At 43.0% G+C, this 19,043-nt stretch overlaps 1 protein-coding gene across 1 annotated transcript in view; it reads right to left on the bottom strand.

Annotated features, from left to right (window-relative positions):
• Positions 1–1,298: 1,298 nt before the first annotated feature.
• RNF212 (ring finger protein 212) overlaps positions 1,299–19,043 on the bottom strand; it is a 55,914-nt gene continuing 38,169 nt past the window's right edge. The window contains exons 9-12 of the mRNA XM_025185865.3: positions 16,371–16,434; positions 5,532–5,604; positions 2,364–2,560; positions 1,299–1,336 (exon numbers count right to left, since the gene is read on the bottom strand). Of these exons, the coding sequence (XP_025041650.1) occupies positions 1,299–1,336; positions 2,364–2,560; positions 5,532–5,604; positions 16,371–16,434 (372 nt within the window). The remainder of the gene's footprint in view (positions 1,337–2,363; positions 2,561–5,531; positions 5,605–16,370; positions 16,435–19,043) is intronic.

Below are 19,043 nucleotides of genomic sequence, written 5' to 3' on the forward strand. Positions count from 1 at the left end.
GCTTACATTGCCATTTTTATAACTTCACCTGTAAGAGCTAGTGTAAGCAGAGTGAAAGTATTTAAATTATTTTTCATTGCAATCCTTCGTTTTATGTTAATGTCTTTCTGAATCATTTATGTTGGTGTTAAAATTCTGCCTGAAGGTAAATTATTTGATAATCTTTTCTGCTGTTTGATTTAGAGGAAAATGGGAACAAAGTTTCCTACTGTAAAAAATATATAGAAATATTAACCATGTATTTCTTTACATGTCTGCAAAAAAAATCTCAAATGAGTAGCTAGAAACTTATGGACTCAATGAAGACTTTGCTTGGTTTGAAGATTTTTTTTAAAATTTTATCAGATATGAGCATTTGAAAAATGTGTATTGAATAGAAATGGGCTGACTCAGATGTGCCTGGAATCAGATGCTCTCAAAGTTAGAATTGAGATTTTTATTCAAACCAGGATAGCAGTTTGGATCCAAATTCAGACCGAGCATCTGAACCAAATGGTTGAAATCTCAAAAGAACAGCACTTATCACAAGACCTCTATCACCCAGGCATTGTGCTGGTCTCCAAAGCCACCATTCATTACTGTGTTCTATCAGGGAAGCAGGCAAACCTCCAATCTTTCTGTGGGAATCCCAGATGGTCTTGCTTCTCTTGATGTCTGGGAAGTGGGAAGTGCCAACCAAATCTAATGGTGGATTTTGTGGAGTGTTGGATTGCTACTTCATCATGTCCCGGCAGTCCTGCCAGAATTTAAAATCCCAGAAACGTGTGCATTTCTCTAGTGTAAGTCCACAGTGGAACAGGAATCATGATCTGGTGTCCTAGATACAAATACTAACAAAGACAAAGATGTTAGGATCTGGAGTTTTGATCTGGTCCCATCTCTAATACTGAGCATACACACAACAGTGTACATGTGCACAACCATTTAAACAAATATGCACTTTGTAGCTACTCATATACATTGCTAGTTTGGAGAGTCAGCAAATTTGAGCTCTCACCAACAGCTGAGTATTTGAAAAAAGTGCTTATTGAATCTGATGTCATATTTAGTCTTGATGCCTGGTTACAAAAACTTGAAAATGTATGCAATAAATTTTGGTCAAAGATTTTAAGAACAGTAATTTTTTTCCATTTAAAAGAACTGTGAATGTTAATTAGCAATTTTATTTTAAAAGTGCTTTCACCAAGGTGACCAGTTCATTATTTTATTCCAGTATTACATTTTATAGAAATTACACATACTCTGATGTATACAAGCTAGTGGAGAGTTTCTCCAGATGCTTATTTAATTCAGATTGCTTATCTTTCTACTGAATGTCCTCCAAGATTAGTAGACCCTATAAGAAGGAAGATTTAAAAATACAGATATAAATATTTTTACATAAAGCCAAAGAATCACTCTATCAATTGTTTATGTGCTCTTGGAAATCTATTTTGTTAAGAAAAATTAAAAATAAAAACCAAAAATGAAAAATTATCATACATATTAACATAAAAACAAACATAAAGGAACACATGGTATGGATTTTGGCCAAGCTATTTCTATGAATGCAAATATAGTATGATTTTACAGTAAACAGTGGCTTTATGTATGTGAATAGGACTGCGCCTCATACTTGGAGTTAGGATTCCAATTTTTAAACAGTGATTCCCAACCTTTTTTTACATACGGACCCCTTTACAATCTATTAAAATTTCATAGACCTCCCTCCCTGGAGGAGAAAATAAAAAAGAGAAAAGGAAAAGAAAAAGAAAAGAAAGGTGGGCCCAATCCTTATTTTTAACTTTCCATGGACCTCCTAAAATACCGCTGTGGACCACCAGAGGTATGCAGGCCACAGGTTGGGAACCACTGCTTTAAAAGATGGTAGGGCAAGACTCTGATCTCAGGTGTAAATCGAGGATAACCCTACTATGCTACATTTAAATTATTTGCTTTACATCAGAAATTCAGCTCTTAAGAGTAAGATTCTTAGATTACTAGATTTAAGCTTTTCTATATTTTTATTATAATAGTATCGTACAAATTAAAATAAAAGATATATTTTAATTACTGTAACTATTGTATGGAAAGTTTCACAATATTATATTAATGGAGATTGCCTATCTCCTAGAACTGGAAGGGACCTTGAAAGGTCATTGAGTCCAGTCCCCTGCCTTCTCAGCAGGACCAAGTACCATCCCTGACAAACTTTTGCCCCCAAATCACTAAATGGCCTCCACAAGGATTGAACTATGTTGATAGTATACCTTACATTTTCCAAAATTATATCCTGTGTATTGCATAATCAATAATTTATATTGTACCGTGAAGACTTTTCAAGGCAAATAATTTAATTTTGATAATTCAAAAAATTTACTTGCCTACATGTTGCCTCTGTAGAAGACTGGAGATGGTGATTGGCTGTCTGGTTACAGATGACTGTGAGGAAGGTGTTGTACATGCATACAACTGAGGAGTTCTGAAACCAGAAGTATCCCATGTGCCTGTTCTACTACTTTGTGATCCAGATGATGAAGTGAACGAATATCCGGTATGTGGCATTCTTAATGGTGTTGACCTTTTTGTATTTCAATTGTTAAAGAAATTATCAAAGTTAATATTTTAAAGGAGAAATATAGTATCAGTTACGACATACTACACATGTATTATTTATCATATTAGATTATTAGATAGCATTTTTCAAACAACTGAAAAGAGACAAGAAAGAAAGTGATGAAACAGGAAAAAGGACATTTTAATATTTCAATTATGTATTTAATATCAATCTGACAATTTATAATATTGTGAAATTAATAGACAGCAGGTTTAAAATAAATGTAAGGATTTGTTTCCTCACCCAATGGACCTCCAAAAGTATAACTGGGTTAAAAAATAGACAAATTCATGGAGGACAGGTCCATCAATGGCTATTAGCCAAGATATGCAGTGATGCAACCTCATGCTCTGAGTGTCCTCCAAGCATCTGACTGCCAGAAGCTAGACTAGATGACAGGTAACAAATAACTTGAGACCTGTTCCAAATCATTTTATATCTGATACCCTGTTTTGTTCATTCCCTCTGCAGTACATGGCACCAGCCACTATCAGAAGAGAAGATGTTGGACTAGATGGACCATTCCTCTGACTTAGTATGGCCATTTTTCTGTTCTTATAATTCATAATTGTTGATGTCATGCATTTACATTGTCTGGAACCATTGTCCTGTGATTTCCATAATTCATGTAAGTTAAAAAGTGAAGATTGTCAATACTTTGAAAGAAACTTCTAAGTGAGATGTAGGTGCATCAGAAAATGGTTCAGTGATTCGATGTAGGTTACTCTTTTCTCTCTGAGTACGACTAGACTACGTTTTTCTTTTGAAAGAAGATATGCAAATTCCATGGTAATTTGCATATCTTCTTCCAATCTGTAGCCAGACACGAACCCCCATTTAACATCCATCTTTGTCTGCTTGAAACCATGCAGGGCACATAAGAGCAGGAAAACAGCATATTTTTTGAAAACCTTGGAGCAAGAGGTTTAGATATGCTGGCTCAGTGACCATGACCAACTGTAAGCAGAGATAGGAGGGTGGTCAAAATAATTGTTGACCAAGAGGCTGTACATCGTGCCCTGGACTTAACCCATATTGATACGAACACACAGCCGTCCGTGGGGGGAGGAATCTCCCGCCCAGCAAAGAATATCCGTCAGTCCTAATTTAGCTATCTTCCTTTCTTACAAGTGTAAATTATTTTGAAACTTGCTTTTAAGAACTGGCGCCACAAAACGGACCAGTAAAATTTGGCCTCTTAAGATAAGAAAGAGAATACGGGCCCCCAGGGGTATAAAGATGAGTCCAGCAGCACACTGACTTTGTATGTCAATCTACCACCTATCTGCTGGTCGGGTTTGGTGTTTGACCTCCTGAGGTTCCAGAGGGGACGCCCACCTCGTATTCGTCTTTCCGATGAATTGAGGGACCGACCCTGGCCTGACACGCTGGAGTCGAGAGGCACAGAAGGGGGTAAAAATTGTACCTGGATGTGGTCCTTTGTTTAAGTATATATATACATAGTGTTAGAGCTCTTTAAAGATTAAGCTGTCATTTGGTACCATTATTTCTATTTTCTATCTTTACCTTTTTCCTGTAACCACTTTTTAAGATCTATATATATATTTGCTAGCATTTAAGAAATAGAGCAATAGCCATTGTAACCATATGATTTATAAGTTCCTTTAATAAACCTGTAACTGTTTAAGCTTTGACCTGACTCCTTCAGTTGCTGTAATAGAACCAAGCACAATTTAAAAGAACTTCAGCCAGTCATAAAGGGATAGTTATAGGAAGAGCTTGGGCGTTTGGATCTGTGTCACTCCCAGGTAACAGGGTCCACTGGGGCACCTTTCAGCCTTTCCTGGGCTGCCCTCTGCAAAGGAACCCTGTGTTCTAGCAGCTAAAATCTTAGGTGTAATAAGCTCTTCCTACAAACTGGGGCATCTGTTGGTCTGCTGGCCACCCTCTGCGACGGGACCCCGGTCCTAGCAGTAAAGACATGGACATTAAATTCTCGGGGCTCCTTTCAGTCTTCTGGCTGCCCGCTGCAACGAGACTTCGTGTCTTAGTAGTTAAAGACTTAGGAGACACACACACACACACTGCCCTGACCGTCGGCTGACACAATCGCTTTGTCAAAAGAGTTTTTTTCGAAAAAGCAAGCAGTTTAGGTGCAGTTCTTTCGAAAAAACCCCCTTTTTTTTGAAAGAACCTTCTTCCTTAAAAAAAGAACCATGTCTAAACTCTCTCCAAAAAAAAAAACCTCTTTCGAAAAAGTGCTCAGAAGAAGATAAGCAAATTACCACTGAATTTGCATATTTTCTTTCAAAAGAAAAATGTAGTCTAGACGTACACTCTGAGTTATAGAAACATAGGGCTGGAAGAGACTTCAGGAGGTCATCGAGTCTAGCCCCCTGCCCAAAGCAGGACCAATCGCAACTAAATCTACCTAGCCAGGCTTTGTCAAGCCGAGACTTAAAAACCTCTAGGGATGGAGATTCCACCACCTCCCTAGGTAACCCATTCCAGTACTTCACCACCCTCCGAGTGAAAGAGTTTTCCCTAATATCCAACCTAGACCTTCCCCACTTCCCCACTGTAACTTGAGACCATTGCTCCTTGTTCTGCCATCTGTCACTACTGAGAACAGCTTCTCTACATACTTTTTGGAACCTCTGTTCAGGAAGTTGAAGGCTGCTATCAATTCCCCCCTCACTCTTCCCTTCTGTAGAGTAAATAAGCCCAAATCCTTCAGCCTCTCCTCATAGGTCATGTGCTCCAGCCCCCTAATCATTTTGGTTGCTCTCCGCTGAACCCTCTCCAATGTGTCCACATCCTTTCTGTAGTGCACAATATCTTTTCTTCTTTGGAAATGCAAAATACACAATACGGCCTTTATGGTACACAGATTTTTGATGAGAGGCAAGAATTATTTTCCTTCACTTTACAAAAGCTGTCACATCTTATAAAAGCATGAGCTATATCCAGTTACCTTAGAGATCCTGCTATGCTATTCTGACTTGCTGTTAATCTTGATGATTGACAACCTTTATAAGAAATACTACCTATAATGAATAATAGGTTTTAAAACAATATTAAAAATTAAGTACAGCCTTTATTGAAGATATAGTTTTAGGAGACAAAAGTAAGACTTTGATTATACACTTTGGGCTAAATTCACCACAGGTTTATGCCAGCATGAATAATGGTGGAGAGACCTGATGACAAAAAGAGAAGGACAGAGTAGGCAGTTTGTGACTACAAAAAATGACCATCATTAATATGTGAGAGTATGTCTACACTACAGCACTAATTCAAACTAACTTAATTCGAATTAGTTTATTCGAACTAAGCTAATTCGAATTAGCACATCTAGACTTAAAAACTAATTCGAATTAACGTTTTGCTAATTCGAACTAGAGCGTCCACACTGATTGGACGCTGGGTCGCATTTAAGGGCAGCTGAAACCGGTTTCGGCAGGGCATGAGGTCAGTAGTTGCTTTGCGTGGCTGCTGTCTGAGGCTATCTGAGGCTCGTGCTTAAAGGAACCCCCGTGGACAGCCGGTTCTCAGCTTTTCCGCTTGCTTGCCTACCTCGCAGAGGGACAGCAAAGTGTTTTTCTCCGCCTGCCTGTGTCGGTGCTTCCCATTGGGGATGCTGTTGCAGTTGGCAACACGGAGCCAGAGCTCACCCTGGGCATGCTGCTCCAGTTTTTGGACTTGCTGCTGCAAGCCTGCCAGCAATGGGTGGAGGCTGCCTTGCACCACCTGGTGAACATCAGCCCCCTGCCTCTCCCCCTGGCCTCTCCGGAGGTTTGGAGGAGCGGCAGCCGTGCCCGGATGCCAGCGTGCCCTGCCGCATCTGGCGTCTGGACACCAGCAGCAACTGGTGGGACTGCATCGTCCTGGAGCGCTGGGGACACAGACAGTGGACCCAGAACTTCAGGATGAAGAAGGACACCTTCCTGGAGCTCTGTGAGTGGCTCGCCCGTGCTCTGCAGTGACGGGACACTCGCATGAGGCCCGCCATCCCCCTACAGAAGCATGTGGCAATCGCTCTGTGGAAGCTCTCCATGCCGGACAGCTGTTGGGAACCAGTTTAGCGCGAGGAGATCCACTGTCGGAGCAGTGCTCATGCAGGTACGGCACCCACTGGCCACTGTGCCTGGGGGGACGGGGACTGCAAGGAGGGGAAAACGGATGGGGGAGGAGGCAAAAGTGCCCTGCACTGGAGGGTTCAGTCTGTCCCGGCCGTACTACACGCTGCCCGTAGGGGTTGCTTCTGGGAGTGGGGTGCAGGGCAGTGCCAGGGAACGAACACTCCCAGCCACCTGGGAGCCCCAGTGATTTGCGGTTTGCTATGTGGTCAAGGCCATCAACCGGGTGCTGCTCCACAGGGTGGTCGCCACCAGGGCAAGCTGAGAAGGCCTAGCCTCCAACTAGTTCGAATTAAATGGCTACACAGCCCTTAATTCGAACTACTTAATTTGAACTAGGTGTTAGTCCTCGTAGAATGAGGTTTACCTAGTTCGAATTAAGCGCTCCGCTAGTTTGAATTAAGTTCAAACTAGCGGTTTGCATGTGTAGCGCCTATGAAAGTTAATTCAAACTAACTTTGTAGTGTAGACATATCCTATATGAGGGAACAACACAGCCTTAAAATTGTGTAGAGCTGTGTGAATAACTGATTTTTCAGGTCTCTAATCATGCCAAAAAAATCAAAACAAAAATTCATTTCAGTTGACTAAAAAACTTTTTTGGGTGGGAATTTTTCAATGAACAACTAAAAAAGTTTACATTTTTAAACAGAAATTGACAAATTCTACATCAATTTGTAAAATCTGTTAGTCAATCTATGTTTTTGGTATAAAGAGGTTTTGATGGGAAATTTTTGTTCACCTCTTGTTAGTTTCTTTTTTCTGCTCTTTCTAATTAAATATTAAAATACCATCTATCAAGCTGTTTCAGTTTTCCCATTATTGTTTCTCTTTCACTCATCCTTTCTTAAGAAGCTTTGCTTAATTTACCAAGAAATTACTCTGTATTAGTATCCATACTAATATTAATATTAGCATGGATATTAATATTCAACTTTGCAAGTACTATGCCTGTTGTACCAGCTTGCTTTGTTTCACTCAACTTTGTCCACTGCAAACCTTTGTTTTCTGGGCTACATCCTGGGACATGCTAAGAATTTAATTTTACTTATATCAGAGGCAATGCTCAACCATTGGGGGCTTTAAGCAGGAATATTTTTCCCCCGCTAACTCATATTAAAAATAAATAGGGGCCCTCTTGAGCTGCTCAGGGCCCTAAGCAATTGTTTAGTGTTCTTATACCTAGTACTGGATCTGATTTACATTTATGCTCACTTTTATTATTTAATAATATATTTCATGGATTTATTTATATTTACACATCATGATAAAATGGCTATCGAAAGGTCTAGACATATGATGTAGCCATCTTGAAAGGAAAAGCTTGGGAGCATCTGAACATTTAAATAAGATGTTAAATAGGCAATAAAATCATTATTGGTTACTAATAAGTAGAAATAAAAATATGTGTATTACAATTACAAAAGTACGTGTACTGCACATAACCTAAGGACTCAGTCTGGCAAGATGCTGAACTATCTAGCTTTCATCCTTTGAAGCACTTAAGTATGTACAGAATTTTAACTGTGACCTGGTCTATACTAGACAGTCTGAAAGGTCTTGTTCTATGTAAATAAAAGGAAAATGCTCTGTGTATATCAAGGGTATGCATTTGTGCTTTGAAGATATTAGCATGGGGCTTGGGGAAGAATACTGGTAAATGAATCATCTGGTTAATGTGAAAAGACGAGCGGACTTTGGGAAGGAAGCTGGGTTGGGTGTGCAGGGACACCTTATCTTTGAAGAAAATGGTGTATGGGTGTATGGGACAAATCAGGTGTCCATTTCCCCTACCCGATGTGCAGATGTTATTGCTACTAGGAATGCTGTTTTCAGGGACAGGTGGAAAAGTGAGCATGTAGCCATGGGTTCAAATGGTGGTTGTGTGAGGGTGTTTAGCACTGAATGTAAGTCCCATGGCTTATGTGAAATGGTTACATCTAGATATAATGCTTGTAGGTCTTTCAGAAATAGTTTCATTATTGGATGTGCGAAGACTGTAATATCATCAGTCCTCGTATGGAAAGTTGCGATAGCTGCCAAATGTATCTTGATTGAGCTCATAGAGAGATGCGACTGTTTGAGGTGCACTAAGTAATCCAGGATGACTGGTAATGAATGGGGCTGTCTCTGCACTTATGTTGCAGGGAGTATCCCAATGAATGAAGTGAGACAATTTATGCATGTATGTTTTTCGAGTTGAGGGAGCTCTACTGTGCAAAAGGATGTTTTGTATCTGAATTGAGCACTGTTGGTCTATCCCTGGGAATCATCTAGGTACCAGGCTTTCAGGTGCAGGATTAAAAACTGTGGCTGTGGAGCCTGGATCCCTGGTTGGAAAAGTATCCTTGGGTTACATGGAAGCATGATTGGGGGACACAGAGTCATTTTGTTCAGGAAAGGAAATCACGGTTGTCGGGTCCAACAAGGGGCTATGAGGATTATCTTCACCTTGTCCCTCCTTATTTTGAGAATTGTTCTGTTGAGAAGTGGAATTGGAGAGAAGGCATATAGTAGGTGATGATTCCACTTGAGAATGAGAGCATCTCTGAGGGAGACTTTGCCCATGCTGGGTCTAGAGCAGTGTTTCTTAAACTGTCTAGGAGTCAGAATTCAAAAAATGGCTGCCCTTTAAGGTGCCGGCGACCATTCTTGTTTTGTTTTTTCTGCTCAGTAACTTGCCCCGACCGTTCCCCTCCCCTGCCAACCTTTTTTTCCTGGTATTCCTCATAAAATTTTTTTTAAAAATCATTGTTCGGTGTTCCTCAGTCTTAAAAAGTTTAAGAAACACTGGTCTAGAGCAATACAGGGGGCACTTTTGTTTGCCTTTGTGGCAAAAATATCTATCCAGGGGTATCCCCACTGTTTGAAAATTGTGGTGAGGACTCTGTGAATGATCTGCCACTTGTGGGCCTGAGATAGAGTTCTGTTTAGTGCATCAGCAGTGTTTAGGGCATCAGGAAGGTGACATGTGCTTATGGAGACAGCATGGGTGAGGCACCAGTTATGCAGGGCAATAGCCTCTGTACTTAAGGCATGGGACCAGGCTCTACTTTGTCTGTTTACATAAAACATGCAGGCAATGTTGTTGGTATATATTCTGATGTTTTCTGGCTATTTAAGGTAGAAAATGTTGGCAGGCGAGTTGAACAGCTCTAAGTTCAAGGATGTTGATGCATAGGGCACATTCTGTTTGGGTCTACAGTCTCTGGGCACTGGAGTCTTTCATATGTGTCCCCTACCCAGTAAGGGTATGTCTACACTACAGCACTAATTCGAACTAACTTAGTTCGAATTAGATAATTCGAACTAAGCTAATTCGAACTAACGCATCTAGAATTAAAAACTAGTTCGAATTAGCGTTTTGCTAATTCGAACTAGCGCATCCACATTAAGTGGACCCTGAAGCGGGGTTAAGGATGGCCGGAAGCAGTGCCGGCAGGGCATCAGAGGAGGACTTAGAGCGTGGAGATGCTGTCTCAGGCTAGCCGAGGGCTGTGCTTAAAGGGTCCCGACCCCCACCCCGGACAAACAGTTCTCAGGGGTGCCCCGCTTGCAAAGCAGTCCTGGCTTGGAGTGCCCTGAGTGCCCACACTGGGCACATCACAGCACTCGGCCATCAGCCCGGCTGCACTTGCCGCAGGCTGCCATCTAAGGAGAGGGGGTAATTGGGGGGCTGCAGGAGAGCTTCCACCCCCAGAAACCCGCAGAGCCAGCCCAGTCCTCCCCATCAGTGGCTCGTGCCCCATTCCTTCCTCACCTCCTTCCACTTACCCTTCCCTAGCCCCCCTTCTTATTGATGTACAAAATAAAGATAACGTGTCTTCCAAAATGGAATCTGTCTTTATTGAACAAAACTGGGGGAGACTGGGAAAAGGAGGTGGGAGAGGGGAAGAGAGAGGCTGGGAGAGGGGAGGGCAACTAAAATGATCAGGGGTTGGGAACAGGTCCCATATAAAGAGAGGCTAAAGAGACTGGGACTTTTCAGCTTAGAAAAGAGGAGATGGAGGGGGGACAGGATAAAGGTCTCTAAAAGCAGGAGTTGGGTGGAGACGGTGCATACAGAAAAGTTCTTCATTAGTTCCCATAAAGAAGGACTAGAGGACACCAAAGGAAAGGAATGGGTAGCAGGCTTCAAACTAGTAAGAGAAAGTTGTTCTTCACAAAGCAAGGAGTCAACCTGTGGAACTCCTTGCTGCAGGAGGCTGTGAAGGCTAGAACTGGAACAGAATTTAAAGGGAAGTGAGATCAAGTCATGGAGGTTGGGTCCATGGAGTGGTATTAGCCAGGGGGTAGGAGTGGTGTCCCTGCCCAAGGTTTGTGGAAGGCTGGAGAGGGATGGCATGAGACAAATGGCTTGGTCACTGTCTTCAGTCCATCCCCTCCAGGGTCCCTAGGGTTGGCCGCTGTTGGAAGACAGGCTACTGGGCTAGATGGACCTTTGGTCTGACCCAGGACGGCCATTGTAAGCTCAGGGCTCAGTGTCGGGGGTCTCAGTGGACCCCCTTGATTCTCTTGCACACCTGCTCCTGGGTGGCCAGGCTGGCAGCTATCCTGCCCAAGCCGGCCACTTTCCTGTGCCTAGTGCGGAGATTGTGGACGAGGTCCACGATGTCCGCACTAGCCCAGGTAGGTGCCCGCCTCTTGCGGTCCCAGGCAAGCTCCCGGGAGCTGCCAGCCTGATCCCGGGAAGAGGGGGAGGGCTGGGGGGCATCGGGTGGGTGGCTCGATCCGTGCCAGGTGCAGGGTCTGCTGGCTGGGTGCTGGCAGGCTTGCACCTGGCACAGGCACCATAGCCAGCCCGTGCCCTTTTAAGGGGTCCGGGGCCGGGAGGGGGGCAGACGAGTTTCCCTGGTGTTGGCCAGAGTGGCCACCAGGGAAAGCTGGGGAGGGCTAGCCTCCCACTAGTTCGAATTAAGGGGCTACACACCCCTTAATTCGAACTAGCTAGTTCGAACTAGGCTTAATCCTCGTGGAATGAGGATTACCTAGTTCGAACTAAGCGCTCCATTAGTTCGAATTCAATTCGAACTAACGGAGCGCTAGTGTAGCGCCTATGAAAGTTCGTTTGAACTAACGTCCGTTAGTTCGAACTAACTTTGTAATGTAGACATACCCTAAGGCAGGCATCTGTCATGATGACTACCATAGGTTCTGGAGTTTGGAAATGGATGCCTAGGCACAAATTATTTGGTTTTGTCCACCATAGTATTGTACTTTTTACTGTGGGAGGAATAGACAGGGTTTTGGTTTACAGATTTGGATTGTAGATTGACCTGAGCCAGCCCTGAAGACATCTCATGAAGAGTCTGGGTATGTCTACACTACCCTCCTAGTTCGAACTAGGAGGGTAATGTATGCATACCGCACTTGCTAATGAAGCCCGGGATTTGAATTTCCCGGGCTTCATTAGCATAAGCGGGGAGCCGCCATTTTTAAATCCCCGCTGCTTCGAACCCCGTGTAGCGCGGCTACACGGAGCTCGAACTAGGTAGTTCGGACTAGGGTGCCTATTCCGAACTACCTAGTTCGAGCCCCGTGTAGCCGCGCTACACGGGGTTCGAAGCAGCGGGGATTTAAAAATGGCGGCTCCCCGCTTATGCTAATGAAGCCCGGGAAATTCAAATCCCGGGCTTCATTAGCAAGTGCGGTATGCATACATTACCCCGCTAGTTCGAACTAGCGGGGTAGTGTAGACATACCCACAGGTATTTGGAATGATAGGGTTGCAAGAAACCATGTGACCAAGTAGCTGAAGACCATCATATGCGGGGACACATGGCATTAAGTGCAACTTTAGAACTAAATTGTGAATCTTTGAGAACCTGTCTAGCGGTAGAGAGGCTATGGCAGGGTCGACTTGAGCTGCGCCCCAACGAATTGTATGGGCTGAGTTGGTATGAGTAGTGATTTTGTCTCATTCACTAATAGCCTCAATGATTGGTAGCATTCTCAGACGAGGTAGGTGCTGCAATGAGAATCGTCCTCTGTTCTTGCCTTGATGATGCAATCATCAAGATAAGGGTAGATAATAATGTCCTGAGGTGGGCCATAACCACTGCCAACATCTTGGAAAAAACTGTTGGCACTGTGGAAAGTCCAAAGGGTAGGACCGTATATTGGTAGTATTGTGTATCTAAGATAAAACAGAGAAATGTCTATGAGCAGGATGAAATAGTAACATGAAAATAGGCATCCTGTAAGTTGAGAGATGAAAATTAGTCATCCGGCTCCAGAGAAGGGATAATGGTATTGTAGTCAACATTACCGTCTTGAATTTTTGCCTCTTTACAAATTTGTTGAGGGTTCTCATGTCCAAAACTGGATGCCATCCTCCAGCCCTTTTTTGTGTCAGAAAATAATGTGAGTAAAACTGCTTCTATGTACTCAGTTGGAGGATGGCCTCGTGAGAATGGTCCCTAACAAGGGATGGAATAGGAGGATGGGAAGGAAGAATGGAGAGAAAAGGTATGGTGTATTCTGATAGGATGTTTATAGTATCCATCTGTCAGTTATTATATTTTGCCAATTGGCATAGAAGGACCGAAGGTGATGGGTAAATGGTTTATTGTTAATTGGGATTTCTGAAGTGGATAGAATCATTTTCAGTCTCTCGACCAATTGCTCAAATTTGGTTATTTGGCTGATTGGTAGTGCAGCTCTGGTTGCAACTACGCTGTTGCCTGCCACAACTGCATTGTTGTTGCAGTTGTTGTTCCTGTCTCTGGCGCTGGTAGGTCTAGGGTGAATACCTTGGTCTCGGGTACAGTTGGTATCGATACTGCCGCCTCCTGATTGCAGGTGTATAGGTGCTGAGAGACCAGAGTGTTAGCTGGGAATCCTTCATGGAATAAAGGATCTAATTAGTCTTGGTTGAAAAGAGCTTCTTGGCCTCAAATGGTAGATCCACCACAGTTGTCTGGATTTCAGAAGAGTTAAACCAAGAGGCCCGTCTCATAATGACTGCAGTCACTATTGATCTGGTGGCAGTATCTGCAGCATTGAGAGCAGCCTGCAGAGCTGTTCTTGAAATTGTGTGTCCTTCCACAATGACCACCCTGAATTGTTGTTTCATGGCCTCGGGTATATCCTCAATAAAATTGTTGAATTTTGAGTAGATGTTAAAATCATATTTACTGAGGAGTGGTGCGTAATTGGCAACTCTGAACTGCAATGTGGATAAGGTGTAGACTTTCCTGCCAAACAAATCCAGTCTTTTGCTGTCTTTGTCAGCAGGGGCGGAATGAAGCTGATGCTGCTTGTTCCTTTGATGGGCAGCATCCACCACAAGAAAGTCTGGGGATGGATGGGTGAAGAGGAATTCTGATCCCATTGGGGAGATGTAATATTTCCTATCTGCTCTCTTACAGGTCAGGGGGATAGTTGTGGGCATTTGCCACACGGTTTTGGCAGGCTCCATAATAGGATTCATAGGCAGAGCAATCTTGGACAATGGTGTAGCTTGGAGGATATTGGTGAGTTCTGTGTCTTCTCCACTTTCTCCATGACAATATTTAGTTCCACTGCAACCCTGGAAAGGTGTAAAGTCATCAGCTGTGGTTCGAGGTGGCATGACTGTCTCATTGGGTGAGGAGGATGAGTTTGTCTCTGGGAATGTCTTGGGGCCCAACTTGCAAGATTGTGGATCTGTGGTTTCCTGCTGCCTCTTCTGTGGTGATGAGTATTGTGGCAGAGGAGAGGATGTGGGCTGTGTATGTTTCTCTTTTAAATGTCTCTTTTTGTAGTCATAAGTCCATGGGCTCCAATACTGTCATTGTGCAGCATAAGGCCTGGGCAGTGGCATCCATGGGAGTGGGCCCCAGGGGGGTATGCTGGAGGCAATGGGGTACCTAAAACTGGGATGAGTCAATGGTGCGGACATTTCGGTGCCAGGCGATAACTGGGGTGAGAATGATAAATCACCTTCATGGTCATCATTGCTGGATCATTGGCAACTCTGAACTGCAATGTGGATAAGGTGTAGACTTTCTTGCCAAAGTGATGAGAGATGTTTCGGTGTTGTTGATGGAATGACATGTCCGTACCAAGAAATGAAGAATTAAAAGTATACAACACCATAAGGTCAGTATCTGGATGCTGGAGTGTACAGTGCCATAGCCATCGGTACTGTCAGTGATACTGGAGGTGGTGCAGTTGCAGTCGGCACCAATAGAGGTTGTGGTGCCAAGGTAGCTGCAGCACCATTATGTGCTGGAACAATGTTGATGGGCTGCAGTGCCGTCCCAGTAATCCTCGGTGCTGAGGATTCAGTTGTCTGGTTACTCGGTGCTGTAATAAGTGCCAAGGCATGAGAGGCAGGCACAGAAGGGCATGTAGCCTCAGTGTGGGCTCTATGGGAACTGTTCCTGGAGAGATCACGATCAGTACTGGAAACTCCTGGAGCATCGTAAGTGCTGAGGCAAGGTGCTTTGTCAGCCCTCGGTAACGATTTTTTTGTTGTGCATCACTTAGGTGACTGTGCCTTGTGATGTAATGAAGAGGCACATTTCTTTGGAGACTTTTTCCCTTTTTTGGTTTCCCCTTATCAGGAACCTGTGTGCCAGGATCCAAGGCAGGATGTTGCAAAAGCGTGTCTAGATTGGCACGGACGCTTTTCCGCAAAAAGTGCTTTTGCGGAAAAGCGTCTGTGCCAATCTAGACGCTCTTTTCTGCAAATGCTTTTAACGGAAAACTTTTCCGTTAAAAGCATTTGCAGAAAATCATGCCAGTCTAGACGTAGCCTACAAGTAAATCACTTCTGTTTTTGAGCATGACATTAGTCTAATTCTGCAACAGTTAACAATGGGTGTTCAGCAAACATTAAGGAGATCCGCTCACTGGCTAGAAAAAATGTAAAAAAACAACAAATAGTCTAGTAGCACCTTAAAGACTAACAAAACATGTAGATGATATCATGAGCTTTAATGGGCAAAACCTACTTCTTCAGATGGGCTTTTACAACAAAAGCCTATGATACCATCTACATGTTTTGTTAGTCTTTAAGCTGCTACTAGACAATTGGTTGTTTTTTAAGTTTTTCCAGTTACAGACTAACTCAGGCTACGTCTAGACTGCAAGCCTCTTTCAAAAGAGGCTTTTTCGAAAGATACTTTCGAAAAAGCTTCTTTCGAAAAAGAGCATCTAGACTACAATCAGTACTTTTGAAAAAGCAAGCTGCTTTTTCAAAAGAGAGTACCCAGGCAGTCTGGATTCTCTTTTTAAAAAAAGCACAGTTTGCATTACATAGCACCATTTTTCAAAAGAGCACTTTTGAAAAAAGGCATTATTCCTCGTGAAATGAGTACCACCATAGAAAGAAAAGCCTCATTCTTTCGATTTATTTTCAAAAGAACGTGGCTGTAGTCTAGATGCAGGTGAAGTTTTTTCGAAAAAAGGCTACTTTTTTCGAAAAAACCCTGCAGTCTAGACACAGCCTCAGCTACCCCTCTGAAGCTTTTGTCTAGAAAAAGTAAGTACTGAAAAGATTACTTCACCCTTGCTTTTTAACTATTTCCTCCTTATACATTACTGATCTCTCCTCAATACCTTCCTGACAACTCTGATGACTTAATTCAGCAATACATCCATATTCAACAGATCACTCAAGTATGTATTTCACTTTTCACATATGCTTAAAACTAAGCATTATAGATATATAATACACAAAATCTTACCCATACGTCCATCACGAGGTGGGCTTATCAATGACAGTCTTGTTGGACCAGTCACTGTCTCAGACTAAGTGCATAGAAAGATATTAATAACAGGACAATACATGTGCTGTTTATTAATGCACTTTAAAAATAAATTACAGATATTTTATTAAAAATTAAGGTAAAATATTTTAAATGTTTTGATAAATATTGCTGCAATGTGACACTACTCTTCATGCATAGTAACAGTACATAATGATATGGATGCATGCAGCATTTGTGTAGTTTGAATGTAGTGTAGCACATACATTTTGCTGCCTTCATTTCTGAAAGAGTGTCTCTACGTAGTGATTTCTATTTCCCGTCCATGCATTCCTCTACTCAGTAACCCTGTCCAAACCTTTTTCAGGCAGTCAACACTTAAAGTAATTCAGGAAAATAGTTCTCTTTAACTGGGCTTCAGATATATTTTTATTTATCTTTTATGACTGTAAAGCAAAAACCCTCAGACAAAATATTGTGTTAAAATGGAGATACAGTTGGTAGCATATATTAGTATCTTAAGGGTATAAAAATTATGAGACTGTTCATACCCTATGTAAGATAAGAACAAGGAGGCTAGTGTCACTACAGAACACATTTAAAGTTCTCTGGGTGCCTTAACTCTGTATAAGCATTAGTGATGTTAAAATGCATTTATTCAAATAAGCACGTAACTGCTAAAAATTTCAGTGGTTACATGGTTACACACAGGAGGGGGCCAACTCTCTACATGTACTGGCTTCCATCTACCTTCCACACTGCTGCTTCTTATATAGAGGCAGCAGTGCAGAATGGGCAGGCGGCTTTGTAGGAGCCAGTACACATGAAGAGCCACCTTGAAAGTTGGCTTCCCATGTGCACTGGCTCCCGCCTGCCCATCCCCCATCCCTCTATCCCATGCTGCTGCTTCTGATACAGCAGTGTGTAACCGTGCATGTTAACCAATGAGCCCAGGCTCATCAGTTAACTGTGTACACAGTTACAATTTCACATCCCTAATTAGCATCTCTTTTAAAATGTTCAGATTTCATCTAAATTTAATCTTAATTCTGAATCTTCTGCATACGTAATATTTGTTTTGAGGATAACTACAACATTCTTGTAAGAGGAAGTTACTCACCTCGTGCAGTAACGACGTTTCTTTGAGGTGTGTCCCCCCATAGGTACTCTACTGCAAGTGTTGGGCTCGTCCCGGCACCGCAGGTCAGAGAATTGTCAGCTGTAGTTCAGCCAGACAGCACGTGTACGGCGGCACGTGCTATTCGAGCCACTTGTGAGCTTGCACACGATCTGGCTCCCACCAGTTCCTCCTAAACGGAACACTCCTGCAAGACACAAGAGGAGACTCCAAAAGGGGAGGAGGGTGGGTTGTGAAGCACCTACAGGGACACACACCTCGAAGAAATATCATTACTGCATGAGGTGAGTAACTTTCTCTTCTTCTTCGGGTAGTGTCCCCGTATGTGCTCCACTTCAGGTGAGTGCAGAGCAGTAGCCTCGTCTACGGAGGTGGGATTGGAGTTAACGTTTCACTACTAAGGATAGCCCCTCAGAGGCACCGCAGAGTCCCGGGTAATAACATTAGTGGCATAATGCCTGGCAAACGTCATGTCTGAAGACCATGTTGCTGTACGGCAGACGTCCTGCATTAGGACGCCTTTGAGAAAAGCTATTGAGGCTGCCATAGCTCTAGTAGAGTGAACTGAGAACGATGTTGGTATTGGCCTATTTCATAGCATATAGCACTTTGTGATACATTTCACTATCAATTTGGAAATGCTCTGTGATGATAGCGCTTGACCTTTAGTCCTTTCATTGGAACACAGTAGGAGTCTTTGTGATTGACAGAAAGAATGAGTTCTTTCTAAGTAGAATGCCAGTGCCCTACGAACGTCCAGTGTATGCAACCTGGCCTCATGTGTCGAGGTATGCGGTTTAGGATAGATTATAGAGAGTATTATAGGCTCCTTGATGTGAAATTCAGAGTTTACCTTTGGTAAGAAATATGGGTGAGATCCAAGTATTACTCCCTGATTTGTAAATAGAGTATATGGTGGGTTGGCCAAGAGGGATGCTAGCTCCCACACCCTTCGGGCTGACGTTATGGCTAAGAGGAAGGCTAGCTTCATGGTAAGTATGGATATGTCACAAGTGGCTCATGGTTTGAAGAGAGGGTAGGTGAGGGTGTCCAGGACTAGTTCTAGATCCCATAGGTAGACGGCTTTCTTAGTAGAGGATAAAGGTTTGCAAGACCTTTGAGAAAGAGTTTTGTCATATGGTGAGCCATTAATGAAGATCCTTCAATTGGTTGTCTAAATGCAGATATCGCCGTGAGGTTCACCTTAACTGAGGATATAGCTAAACCCACCTGGTGCAAATGGAGCGCATAGTCAAGGATACGATGGAACGGGACAGACATCGGTCGTGGCCTGGCCTGCTGTCTATATTTGGGTCCCATGTAGGAAAGGGGCCTCTGCCTGTAGTATGGTGCGTAGCGATTGTGGCAATAGGGCTGAGTGTACATACCCAGGGTCCTTAAAATTGTCCGGGAGTCCTTTCCCTAATGGAGCAGTTGGTCAGTGTTTTGTGCAAAAAGACTCTGCCTATCGAAGGGCAGGTCCTCGACCTTGCTCTGTAAGTCCTTTGGGATGG

Source organism: Pelodiscus sinensis, chromosome 4 (assembly GCF_052426305.1).
Source record: "Pelodiscus sinensis isolate ZL-2025 chromosome 4, ASM5242630v1, whole genome shotgun sequence".
In the NCBI taxonomy this organism is placed as follows: Eukaryota; Metazoa; Chordata; order Testudines; family Trionychidae; genus Pelodiscus; species Pelodiscus sinensis.